Consider the following 14296-nt stretch of genomic DNA (forward strand, 5'->3'; position numbering starts at 1 on the left):
ATCACATCTTTATATTTCCACAGTATATACAAAAACACTGACCCTATGTATTGTATTTACAAATAATTGGACCGCTTGTGTTAGAGATGGTCCATCTATACTTTTTCCCTTATTACTGCAAAAACATTAAGATGCCAAGGTGGCGAGTATGTTGACTGACAGATGTTAGAATTGGTTAGAAGTCACAGAATGTGACCATTGGTGATTATCACAGCCTCGTGCAATTATAGGTTCTCTCATCCACAGATTTGATGGATATATAAAATTCGATAAATAGCAGCTTGCTAGAAAAGTAGCAATTTTACCATCCATTATAATTGCCATCCTCAAATCCACTTTGTTTTTCTAACATTGAATATACCGTTTCTACCTTTTTATTTTTTCTTTCAAGCAAGAACTTCAAGAGTCCTTAAGAACTAGAGCCAAGAGAGCCAGGCATGACTTTTATTTCTAGGTAGTACATGTATTGCAATAACGTCCCCATGTCTCACAACAGTTTATGAATGTCTCTGGAGTGCCACTACATATTCATCAAGCTGACAGGGTAAACGGAATAGTAATAATAATATACCACACAACCTAAGCAAGTTTAAAAGTATCAGGAAGCTGGTTTCGTAAAACACACTACAGGCATTGGAAGAATTATTATATATATATATTATATATATTATACATAACAGGTAAACATTATTCCCATAGTTTCCAATGTGTAGCAGGCATTTAAGGAAATAGAGGTTCACTGATGTTGGTGAAAAACTTAATTATGAAGCCGAGTGAACCTGCATCCTTGCATTATGAGTACATTGCATTGGCTGTTGGGTTGAGCAGCACTGGGCAGAGGTCATACCTAGACATTAGTCTTCCCCTAAACAGCCACAGATCCTCAGAGTATGAGCCCTTGAGTTGGTGTGGCCGACGGCATTTTGTTGTGTCCTGATTTGTGAAGAGTATCGGGAACATACAATAAAATATGTTGGAATTAGACAAGGGTCGAGTGAGGATGCATTAAGTCAGCCATGGTCACAGGCAAATGTCAGGGCAGGTAGAGGTTGCACGTGATCAAGCCAATAGCCGGAATAGGTAATACACACTTTATCCCTTGAAGGACCCAAGTTCAGACTTTGCGAATGAGAGGATCATATATAATGGTAAATGGTGTACACTAGGTGCAGCAACCACATACACAACCATGCCACTAGAATACAACTAGAGCGAACGCTATACTAAGTGATAAGAAAACAGCGCCAACAGTGACCACACCGATGGGTGGATGTGAATGACAAACACTAATGAACTCATTTACACATTGCCATACACATTGCACCAAGGATACCAAAGCAATGTAAAATGCAAGAGCATTTACCCATTATAGGAAGTAATACCCCTGAAGCTCTACCTCTTTCTGCATCCTTGTTATTTAATTCACCAGAACCCTGGTAACCATCTACTATTTATAGAAATTGCTATTATTTCTAGACACTTCCTGCATATTTTATTCACTTTTTTCTTTGTATATATATTTAATATATATATTTAAAGTAATTAAAAAAATGTTTTTGCCTTTGTCTGCCTGTGCAATGTAATGCATATTATTAAACTATATTCTGTGCTTGTATTGAGTGGCAATTATCAGTGATGAAAAAAAGCATAATTCTAATTTAACAAGATTTGCAAAATGTCAGCTAATGACGTAAAATCTATTATTTAGTAGTCTGTATTGTAACTATTAGTCACATCTACCTGCATATTGTTAAAATATACACAAAAGTGATGTTAATTATATTTAGACATGAGTATGATTATTTAAGTGTCTGTATTGTAGAAGTTTTACGTTGTTCTTACAGGACTGGCAGAGAACAAACATCTACTATTGGAAAACATTTATCCATTTAACTGGTAAAGCTTGTTTAAATAGTTCTGCCACTTCATTTGCATGTACATTCGCTGTTTGATGATGCAAACTATGATCAGTTGGTCCTGAACTGGAAATGAAGGACACCTCTTATGTGGGCCAGTTACAAGGGAAATCTATGATCTCCCCAACCAACATATTTCTGCTATGGAAGCTGTGCGGGCTCAGCACACCCTTCATAGACTGCATTAAAAGGCTCTGCACCCTTTTAAGGTACCACTTGCCAGTATATGACGTCATATCCTGGCTCTCCGTTTCTTTAAGGCACATGTCACCTTTTTGTGTACCGGAGAGCCGACCATAGAGGTGGAAGCAAATGGTTGGCCCTAGGGCGGCTTCAAAGGAAATATACCACTGAGCACACAGTATCAGGAGACACTGGAAGTTTATATGACTTGTTATAAAGCCATGATAATGGTGCCCCCCCCCCCCCCCTTAAGCAACTTCTATATGGATACTGGGAATAGGATGTCTTCCTCTGCTGGGGAGATTGTAATTGCAAAGGGGGTGGCAGATTAAACTTTTAAGTACCAAAGTGCTTTTCAGTACAATAAATGATAAATACCTTGCTACAAATGGTTACACAGTGAACATGATAAAACAGTCCAAAGGGCTGTTAGTAGCCATTAACCGTCACTAGTTATTAGTACTACTCAATACACGCCTTTGTGAGTAAATATATAAAGTGAAACATAGTAACTTTTATTCCACTCCCAACATCCAGAGCACCTACACCTATACAATATATGTATGAACTAAATGAAAACTAGAAAATACCTGTGAAAATATTAACTGGTTAGCAGTGTTTCCCTAATAACAGTAGAAACGAAACCCGCTCATTCTCATTAAACAGCGCATGGGTGGCACAATAAGCAAGCTACAAGAAGTGTACTAACCTGCTAATAAGCATTGCAGTAATTACTGGCTCCCAGCCTGAGTGAAGAACGGTCCTCGTGGCTGGGTGTTTAGATGCGATGACGATCCATATCGGCGTTAGAGCCAAGAAGAAGCAACCAAACAGCGGAGATACAAAGGAGTATGTATCTAGAAAACGTTGTTAACACATTTACAGTCAGATTCCACGGTTGATGTATAGAAACAAGCCCCAGCAAAAGCCTTATTCTCTACATTCATCCTGTAAATATTAAACAATGCAAACCTTTCCCCAAGTACGCAATTATGGGGAGGGAAATGGATGTCAAATTAGTTTTAATTATACCTTTCTTTTTGAGAACCTGTAGGAGAGATATTGATATATATTCCGTATGTGAAACACTCTGCAGAGAACCTAAACTCTGGCTCTTTCAGCGTGATGGGAGAATAGGTAAACTAAACAAGTGGTGCTGCTCAGTGATAGACTGCCGCTTTACTGCTCAGCAGGGTTCATGGCATGCTTTACTCATACAGGAGGAAAAAAGGGCATGATTGCATTAGTTCTAGAAATGGAGGTCGAAATGGAGCGCTGGTATGGCAGTTATAGAAACCCAGACGTAAAAGTTGGGCAACTTGCAGACCTTAACATCTTTTTTTTGTTTTTTTACACTAAATCTCACATAACTCCCAGGCAGCTGCCCTAGCATTCAGCCTAAACTTGATTAAACCTGTAGCACAGACCTCGCCTGCCTTGAAAACAATTTATTTTCAATATAATCACAGCTGCTCAAAAAGTGAGAATGGAGAACTACTGTCTCAAAGTAGTAAACTTCTTTCCCAGTAGAGATAAAAAGCTCATTTGATATGTGGAGCCTATTAAATTAAAGAAAGCCTGCAGAGGGATAGCACTCGTTAATCCATCCCCGAGTAAAGTTATTCTTTCTCTCCGTCATTAAAAGTTCAGTTAGAAATCAGAATCGATGGGAGAATTGTTAGAGGAGTATGTTTATCTCTCCTGCGTGGGTGGTAGGAGAGAGGATGGTTCACTATTAATATGTTTTTCTATTGCAATATGAATCCGTAAGCTGCTCTGATCAATGATACATTTAATGCTGATTTGATTTTGCGTATTGTCAACTGGTTTTAACATCCAATCTTTGACTTTACATACCTGGCAGACATCTTTTACAGATTTTATGGAAAGTGTCGCAATGCTGGAAATGTTTACGATCCAACATTGTAAACGTTTACGATCCACACAAAACCGCTCCTCACATGTTTACTCAAATTCGGAATGTCTCTAACCCTAGCTCTTCTGAATCAAAGTTGTGCCACTAAGTGATAAGGTTTGTTTTTTTACCGTTATCGAATGGTCCAGTTTATGAGATATTCTCGGCTCATTTACCCTATGGAGGCTGGTGTCTGGCTGGCACACCTTTACCGTGGGACCTTTACTTATCTCACATTGGGCTTCTGAATCACATATGCTCACATATGCTGAAACGTAAAGCCGCTGTTCAAAAGTATCGGATGCTTCTAGATCTCAGAGGCACGCGAGTTCTAGGGGAAGCTGGCTTATTAGTCTTTGAGTTAAAGTTTCCCGCCAAAATAAAACATTTATTTTCCTTGTTTTTCTAAACCAGTTATAAAACATACTGCAAACATTTAAACAAATGAAAAATGAGCAGCCGAGAAGGATAAAGATTCTTCAGCTGTTTAACAAAAACACATGAAATAAGTTGTTTTGTTTTTTTACTATAAATATAAAAGAAAAACAGCCATAAGGTTTGCTAAATTTCGCTCAGCATCAGAGAACGGAGAAAGAGTGTAAGGTGTTTATTGCAGATACCTGTAAAAAAAATAACATATGGTGCATAGTCCTCACAATGGCAGGGGCATATTTAAATAAACAAAAGTAGAACAGTACTTTTAGCTCGGCAGTGTGGTCTGGTTATGCTGACCTCTTGGCGCTTCTATTCCCCATGGGGTTAATCCATGATCTTATGTACGTCTATGCCCACCTCCTGCTTAGGCCCTCCACTTTCCGAGTCTCACATGGAGAGGGGAAAAGAGAGAGCACCGGGCCAGATGAATATATTTGGGCAGTTTTAATGCTCTAGTACATAATGTAAGGTCATCATAGGTGGCAGCTCCTCATTAATTCATGTGTGGTGCTCATGTCTCTGGATGATTGGTTAACATAATAAATTTGGTTGAAATCAATGATTAATGGTTCAATGATTAAGCATAACAGTATCTTAATGACATCCTCGGGAAACAGACTGACGACTTCTTTGTATGCCACAAACTCTATCTCTACAAGAGCTCAGAAAAACAATGTTCTGTCAAAAATTAGACCTTTAACACAAGTGATTTCATCTTGAATTTATATTTTCTTAGGGAACTCAACAAAAAGTCCAACAGACTTCAAAGCTGATTGATTTTATTAACATAAAAATGGAAATGTCCTCATGGCCATGCAATCAGTACCCACTTTCCCTGGAGTGGGCTTTCATTCCATATCGTGATTAAGGGCAACTTTATTTTTTTCCCTCTGATTAGCATTTAATTATCCTATTAATCTTGTTAAAAACGATCACTAAGACAACTTTATTAGGCATTCGTAGCACTGCAAATCTGTTCCGTTGACTCAAACGATTTGAGAAGGATCCTGAATTACTGCATTGCAGACCTCTCCTGCAGCAGCGAAAGGCAAATAAAAACAAAATGGATGAACAGATGAATTATGATCGCCACTCGAGTGACTGCCAACAGAATTTTTTTTGATTTCAAATTGGAAAAAATATATTTTTTTCTGGCTATATGCATTAAATAAGCATACAGGGTATCAAAGTGGCAGTGACAGTCAATTATACACATTCAAAACCACAAATGTACAAGCTATAGGAGGTTATGTTTAATTAGTCCAGCAATGCTAAAATCTGCAAGGATGAGCACTTCCTTTTAAAAGCTTTACTATAAATGTATTTGAGAGCAAGGATTACATTGACAGTGTAAGTGCTAATTTTATACGTTAATACGTTTATCTGTTTGGAAGGTTATGTCTGTGACTGTGGTGATGGCAGCCCCAGTACCATTTCTATCCATTTAAATGGCTACAGCCAAGCGGATGGAGCGTTACTGCTCCTTGTGTATAGCGAGTGTCACTGTTTTGTGATGCACACGTTCTCTCTGTAGACACGAACGCTGCAGATATTATCATTCACTATGACTTGATCAAGTGATATGTGTCACAGGTATCCAGGCACGTTATATGACCTGGCAGTAGTTGGATGGCAGCTCACACAGAAAGTGCAGCCCGCAGTGAAGACAGGGCTCTGTGCGAGGTAAGAGAAGAGATGGAGAGCTGTATGAGCTACATGGCTGATGTATGGTGTTGGACAGCGGGTGTGCACGTGTATGTGTATGGTATAAGAGTGTGTGTAAGAACACACACTGCGCGAGCAGCCTTGGTTTTAGTGCGGGCTCACAGAACATCACATTACAAGACCCTACGGTACAAGCAAGGCTGCGCACACACTGTGTGCGAGCAGCTAGAAAGAAGGCTCCGGGCGAGGTGAATGGGTAAGGAGAGAGTGAGAGAGTAAGGGAGTTAGGGAGGGAGATAGTCAGTATGTATTTATGTATGCACAGTATGTTAGCATGTGTAAGTATATGTGTATATATCTTAGCATGAGCGTGTTAGCATGAATGTGTAAGTGCATGTTAGCGAGAGTATGTGTATGTGCTAGCGTTAGTGTGCAAGAGTGTGTTAAAGGAAGAGTATGAGTACGTATGTGTGTGTTAGTGTGAGAATATGTGATTTAGTTAGATTAAGAATGTGTGCGTGTGTGTTGAGTATGTATGTGTGTGTGTTAGCGTGAGTGTGTACATGTAAGTATGAGTGTTGAAGTGTGTGTTAGTGTGAGAGTGAGTATGTGTAGATGTGTGTGTATTAGCGTCAGTGTGCATGCGTTTGTTTTGGGGAGGACAAGGGGCAGATGGTGCCACTTGGCTTTACTTGTGCAAGCCCTCCCCTGGACAGAAGGGACCTTAGGGTAGGACTGATTATTAATCCATAGTGCTGCCATCTGTTAATAAACGTTACAAAAGATTCAGATTGGCTTTTATAAAACGTCCTAAATTACATAATAAACTATGAACAGAAGCGTTTGTTAATTTAGTTCACTATATAAGGCTGAGTTTTGTTCCGCTTGTAAACTGCCTATGTTATTATAGGATGGTGGATCCCCCTAGTGGTCAAAATGGAAAATGGCAACACTAATATTTCATTATATTGTGTCAGGTCTACATTATGATGCACCTATGATATTTGGGGTGTATAAGCGATAGAAAGGATGCCAAGGGGGCCAACATCAAGCAAATCTACTCCTACTGAGAAATAATCTCGCTCCAAGAAGGCCCATATAAAAGTCTCCCGTAATAGTAATAGTGGTTCACTAGTCAGATTGGCCATTGTAGTTGGTATAGATAACAGCTCACATGCCCTAGTTGTTAATGTTCCATGTTTGGTACATGACATATACCTTCCTCTCTTTGTAACAGCAACATACTGTATCTATCCTAATCGCTCTGTCATACTGTACATCTTCCAAGCAAACAAAGCATAACGTATATTATCCAGTGACAACAGCATACTCCAACACTACTCAGTAGCCCCTCTCTAGTCTTAGGTAAGTATCTAACACACCCCTTCTACATCTTCCACATCATAGTATTTCTAAATGAAATCATTTGTCCTCATTTCCAAGTGCACTACCTCGTCTTCCCACGAGTAAACCCACATGCAAGTGAAGTGGTTAAACGGCAACCGCATGTACTGTCAAGTGGCAAGGCATAAGGGGATGGGCTGACAGCAGCCAAGAGAGTTCCTGGTCTTTCTGACAGCGAAGGTATTCTGGTGACAGCATGTGATTACTACAACATACGCTTCCACCCACAAGCCTGGAAATACTGAGAAACAACACAGAGGCACTCAATTACTGTCCTCACTGCTCTGCGACAGGCAACTCATACACTTCCTCCAGCATATGAACTACGTTTAACCCGTACCTCTTCTGTCTGCATGGAATAATGGGTTAAATAATTAACATGACGACATCTGACTCACTGCGTGCACACATGTCATATCTACATGTGAAAGGATGCGTTACATGTTGATACGTGCATGTTGCCATGATTTTTACCACTTCAATCAGTTAACAGAAGCATAAATTACATGAATAAAAATTGGAAAACCCACAGTTTTGCATTTAGTTCAGGATGATACAGGTGATCTGATGTTTTATACTTACCCTAGAGTTGATATGACACTATATATAATAAAGGTAACTCCTGCAGAAAGAGCTGCGCTTGTTCTGAATAATGCAATTCCATATGCATGACCAGCCAAGCTCTTGAAATGAGTAAATTAGTTAAATTCACTGTTAATATAACAAACCTTTTCTTAGTATTTCATGTTTTAATGCAGGATCTATATGGCACTGTTCTACTGATTGGTGGATAAGGCTATTGTGACTGTCAACTGTTTGATCTTTACCAATATATTAGTTAATCAAACTGAATCCACTCCCAAACATTAGGAATGGTGGATCCAGCTAATTCTTTGTATAAAGGTAAAATGACTCTCTCCACTAGTATATCGATACCCCTTTCAACAGTGGCGGAACTACTGGGGTCGCGACTGGAGTTCTGCCAGTCAGGGGGGGCCCAAGGGGTGCCGAGTGGTCGTTTTCTGTCTCCTCTGCTCCCTGCCATGCGGCAGTGGTGGGAGCGTGAGGCGTCAGTCTTGAGTGCCGGCGCTTCACGCTGAGCGCCGGCATATGACATCAGAGCAGCGACACAAAGGCCTCGCGCCCCCACCACAGGACTGCACGGTAAGTGACCTACAAAGGGGGAGAGGGTAGATAGTGAGAAGGGGGGGGGGTAGAGTAGATAGTGAGAAGGGGGGTAGGGAGAGGGTAGATAGTGAGAAGGGAGGGAGAGGAGTAGATAGCCTGAAAAGAGGGGGGAGGAGGTAGATAGTGTGAGAAGGGGGTATATAGTGTGAGAAGGAGTAGATTGAGTTGGGGGTGGGGGGGGCCCTTAACAGATTCTCGCACCGGGGCCCTGAGGCTTCTAGTTACGCCCCTGCCTTTTAATGAACTATACCTTACTTCCCTAAGTAGTTTCTGCTGTGTATTGTTACAGAGATTACAGTCAAATGATAACCCCAGAGGTTTCTCATTTGTTGACTCCCTCAATCTCATTTACAAAATGTGTTACTATTATTATTTTTTTATATATATGGCGCCATCAATTCTGCAACGCTGTACAAAGGGTAGAAACAAGAGACGAGGAGGGCCCTGCTCAAATGACTTTACAGTTTAGAGGGATTTAGGGTGTATTATACAAGAGGTAAGAGTGCACTTGTTGGGGATGGACTGGCCACATGTCACGCGCGCCGCCGCGGCACGTACCTTTGGGGCTTGCCCGTCACTGCCGCTGACGCCGTGCGGACGCGTCAGTGTCGCGGCTCTGCCGCGACCCGACGTCGGCAGGGCAGCCCTGCCTCTACACTCTCGGCCGGGATCGCGCCTGCACGCCGAGGACGTGCAGACGCGTCCCCTCCTCGTACCGCCGGGACCGCGGGTATGACGCAACGCAGGTCTGCCTCGGCCGCGTTTTGAAGGCAAACTGTGGTCACATGAAATACTGATATGATTTAGATGTTTCTTTGCATTATGAAAGCATTCTTACTTTATAGCATTTTTCACCTAAAACCTTTGCGCTTGTCCAACACTAGTTGCATAACATGAATATTGATAATTGTTACGTGATCTTACCAAGGCAGTAGTAAAGTCCCTGACTTATCCAGGCTAGTATGGCGAGTGTGATGAGATCCCCAAAACTGGCAGCGATAGGAGTGGCAACATTGTCTGGATTTATTCCAGTTTTCTTTGACCCAACAATAACACCAACCATGATTATACCTGAAATAAAGAGTGTAAGGGTTCTATAAATGTAATCAAGGACCCTATAGACAAATATGCATTAAGATCGTGCAGTAAAACTTTTTTCCAGGCAAAGAGTTGAATATTAATTTAATAACAATGACCTAAGGGTTACCTTTAAGTCTAATAACCTCACATCATAAAATGCTCTTGTTATATGTATGTAGACAATCAACTTGTTGACCGACAACTTCTACAAGCAAAATAGGTCTGTTTAGTTTCCATTTTCTTACACTTTCCATATTTTTATACGTTTACATGTTAGCACATGTAATTATTAGCAATAAAACCACAGAACTATAGGAGAACTATAAGAAAACTAGATTGTGCCACTACTTTGACCCCCGATTTTATTAAATGTAACATTCCCCCAGATGTACAGACAGTGTTTCTCTTCGGTGTATTGCTTGATACACTTAAATCAAGATCTAATGGCTTTCTGAAAGAAAACAGAACCTTGGCAAACGCTGCCTGAGATTGGTCCTTCGCTTTACTGGTCCATGGTGTATTGATTGTTGCTGACAGTAAATCATACCTTGCAAAAGAGACGCAATGAAGGCTGTAGCCACGCTGCTGGAGCATAGCAGTATGGCGTGATCGAGGCGATATTTTCCTTCTGGAATCCAGCCCAATATAACAGCTGCTACAGCTGCCAGAAAACCAACCACGGTTGCCTGCACCTGGAAAGACACGGGCGTAAATCACTGCAGAGTAAAAGCATGGGGTAAATGCAAGTAGACACCCTTGACAAATGAACCCCCCAGTAAGAAAGGCACGGTAGTCAGGGTACAACATAATAAATTATTTATGGTGCTACTATATAAGCAGATTAAACTGCCGCTTAGGGCCCTTATTGTTGTAAGGTGAAAGAGAGAGATCGGATTTATCATATATTAGTACAATGCAGAAACACATCATTCACCTAATGTATGTCATGTGATCCTGCCGGGCGCATCATGGCCCCCACTTTACTGCGGCAATGGAAGCCCTGGCCAATTTTTACCCCCTGGAAAACCCTGGGTGCCAGGAAGTGGTTTCTAGTCGCCATGTTGACCTTGCCCTGTCCCTGTATACAACTACAGCTCAGCACGTTAACTCTAACGAGAATCAATATAATTTGTTCCGACACAAACCTGCTTTAAGGCCAGATTGCCAATGATTAGGTTCCACTTCTCGATTGGAGAGTCCATCTTTCCGACATTAACCTAAAAGAAACATATGTGCGCTTATATGGCACTTGTGCTCCTGATCGAGAAATTACACAGGGAATTCACCAGGTACTTGTTACATGCAAAGTATGACACCCATGGATTGAAATGTAAGCAAACATACATATTCTTTAATTCACAAAAAACTGGAAAAGTGCAAAACTATATTGAAAAGATTACTTTACACCACACGCAGTCTTATTAGAAATAACTGCTAAATTGTGTCTAAGCAATTCATTTATTTTTAGTTGAACGAAATATAGCTCAAATATTATTATCATATTTTGAGGTGATCTGTCTCACTAATCCTTAAGGGAAAATGTCCCCATCATATCTCTTAGAATGACTTAATTCATTTATCAAAGCTACCTATAACTTGCAGTCTGTGCAATTGTTCTCTAGGCATGTAGTTAAAGTTAACCACAAACCGTAGCGTTGCCACAATCAGCTCAGTGTGGCGAGTCGGCAAATAAAGGCTTATTGAAGCAGGAAATGAAATAAAACCGTGTCTTCTTCATAGGTAACCTACATTACTATATACACAACTAGCATGCTCAAAGAAATGGTTTTCCATGAGTCATTTACCACTTTAATGCAATTGATAGCTTTCAATTACTACTGTCCACATGGTGGCCTACAAACTGCATGTGGCCTTAAGAAGTTTGTGTGTGGCCCACAGCTTTGCTGTATTATGGTGAGATTTGCAATGTTATATGAACCACCATTGGGGGAGAAAAAAATATGAAAGGGTCCTACTTTAAACCTTACTAATCTCAAGCAGGCTTCTGACGAGTCAAGGTAGCGCAACTATCGTTGATTTACCAAGGCCAGTACGGAAGCATAACGTTTTAGTACGCTGAAGTCAGATGATGGAAATGCGTTGAGTCTTTTTATGTCACAATCTTCTGCTATCACCTGGTTAACAAGTTTACGAAAGCGTGGCTACGGGGAACAAACTTGTGACTTTTCACAAGACTTTATTAGACTGTGCTAGCACCAACTGGAAAAACATCAATATCATGTGTTACTCGAAAGCAATTACTTCAGCATAGACCTTCTAAGTTATGCATCTCCAATACAACCGGTCTTCTGAACAACCGGGTGGACTTTTTTTTCGTAGGCGACAGATTACGATTAAATTGCTGTCCCCTCGGTTTCAAAGCACAATAGTTTTCTTGGGTCCAGTATATTATCTCTCTCACCATTTATTATTTCTACAGCGAGAAGCTCTTGTTTTTGAGAATTCTGTAGGGAACCTTTAAAGAATGCAATGTTTATGTTTGCTTGGAGCTCAACCATTTTAGCTCCATAAACGCCAAGTGGGCATAAAGCCTTTCAAACTCCAGGAATCAGTGGATCCTGGTGAAAGTTCCCACTAATGTAAAGGATCATTGTGTGCAGCTGTCAGTGTTATAATTGATGAAAGTGTAACAATATGGAAACTTACAGATTATTATCACTGAACTAGGGGTTTTCAGGAACGCTGTACTTGGCCAAACAAGGACAATTGTTTTAGGATGTGTGGATAGGAGTTTGGGATAGGGACTTTTGTCAGGCGCATGTACATGCAATTGTTACCTAATCTTGATTAGTTAGGTGTTTTTAAAAAGAATAATACATTTTCAAATGTTTGTTTTTTTACACTATTTGATACATGAACACATTTTTGGGAGATTATTCCCCCCACACATCTAACCCATGCAAGAAAGCAGTGAATCTTAGTAAGATTTCTCGGAATGTTTACATACGGCTGTTGACAGTCTGGAAGCTAATGTCATTTCTAAGTTTCCTTTAAGGCCAAGCAGCGCCGGAACCAAGATGAAAACTTCAGGGAGGTTTTTGAATACGTCCCAGTGCTGTTGAAAAATCACAAGTCAAGCGTTAAAAACTGAAATTAAACTGATTATACATTAAGCAACATAGACAGACGTCACTGAATGAGTTATATTGCTCTGTCTCCATCACTCAGTTCACCATTTGTCCGATACGCTTACTGTAATTTTTAGCTGAACTCCTACTGCATTCAGTATAAATCTGTCACACACTGTCCCTAAGCCCTGACTAGTATGAACCACAAAACACCTACAAACATGAACACTACCTTTAGATATCTCAACACTAAATCACACTTCATTTAAGAACTAATTAACATGAATAACACATTGTGATGTAGGATTATTCAAAATAAGAGGTGCATATTCTATAAATAATATATATATCAATTGAAGAGAGGTGAATCTCATCCTTTATTTAAAGTCGGCACAAGTAAGCAAATTGTGGAAAAACATCAGTAGAATTTATAATCAAGCTATATTTTATTTGGTACCTATTATTAAATGTGGAGTTGCATAGAACATGATGCAGCACTTTCTCGTAATCCTAGGGTTACAAGATACAAACGGCCTCTGCTCCCAAAGCCAGTCCATGGTTAACCCTACATAAAACAAACAGCCTGATAGACGCTCACCTGTACAATGTCTAGCACCATACCGGCTGACACAGTTCCAAATCCTGCTAGTAAAAATGGCACAAGTATCTGCAGGGCCATGGAAACACTAGATTCTTTCGGTGGCCTCTTGGCTCCCTCAACAAGTAGGTCTTTATCTCCATCTCCAGAGGTCCTGCTGTCCTGCAGCATGGCGTCTGTTTCAGATGCATCTCTACCATCACAGTAATCATAGCTGTCATAGTCATAATTTGAGCTGCAAATGTTCGAGCAGTGAGGACCGTTTCCGTGGTACGCTGGTTCAGAGAAGTGATGGTATTCCAAGTGCTGATCAGCTCGAATGTTAAAGCCATGACCAGTGGGAGTCAATCCATTAATCTTCTTCAGTCTTTCCTCTGGGTTTTTGTGGCACGCTATAGGAACCATACTCAACAAGAGAGACAGGAACCTGTCAGACTGAACAGCATTCAGGTGAATTTTCCAGTTTATGGAACCATTGCGGGTACAAACGCTTGGAGTTTTTCCATGACTGCCAGTCATTGTGTCACAGCTGTGACCCCAAATGGTACATTGATGTGGAGCTGGCTTCTGTGGAGTAGGTAACACAAAACAGGTAAGCATTGCAGCATATGGCATTTTGAAGTATATGACACATTTCATTGTTTTCTGTTTTCTCCAATGGCTTTTTGTGTTTTATAGCTAAGATTGATGGTAATTCGTTAAATTGTTATACTACACAAATGATCCTACAAAGGGAATAAAAAAGGAATATCACACATAGATCTGTCTTCGTACAGCAGCCATAAGGTTAAACCCTAACATCACTCCTGGGCTGATAAATGAC

General features: G+C 40.5%; 1 protein-coding gene across 1 annotated transcript in view; it reads right to left on the reverse strand.

The window, feature by feature from the left end:
- The window catches only part of LOC149299745 (solute carrier family 41 member 2), a 35533-nt gene extending 21541 nt beyond the window's left edge, over positions 1-13992 (reverse strand). The window contains exons 1-6 of the mRNA XM_089486033.1: positions 13474-13992; positions 12755-12862; positions 10932-11003; positions 10334-10478; positions 9631-9777; positions 2809-2956 (exon numbers count right to left, since the gene is read on the reverse strand). Coding sequence (XP_089342159.1) covers positions 2809-2956; positions 9631-9777; positions 10334-10478; positions 10932-11003; positions 12755-12862; positions 13474-13992 — 1139 coding nt within the window. The remainder of the gene's footprint in view (positions 1-2808; positions 2957-9630; positions 9778-10333; positions 10479-10931; positions 11004-12754; positions 12863-13473) is intronic.
- Between the last annotated feature and the right edge of the window lie 304 nt (positions 13993-14296).

This window comes from Sceloporus occidentalis, unplaced genomic scaffold (assembly GCF_023333645.1).
Source record: "Sceloporus occidentalis isolate IW3139 unplaced genomic scaffold, rSceOcc1.0.p SCAF_28, whole genome shotgun sequence".
NCBI classification, from domain to species: Eukaryota; Metazoa; Chordata; class Lepidosauria; order Squamata; family Phrynosomatidae; genus Sceloporus; species Sceloporus occidentalis.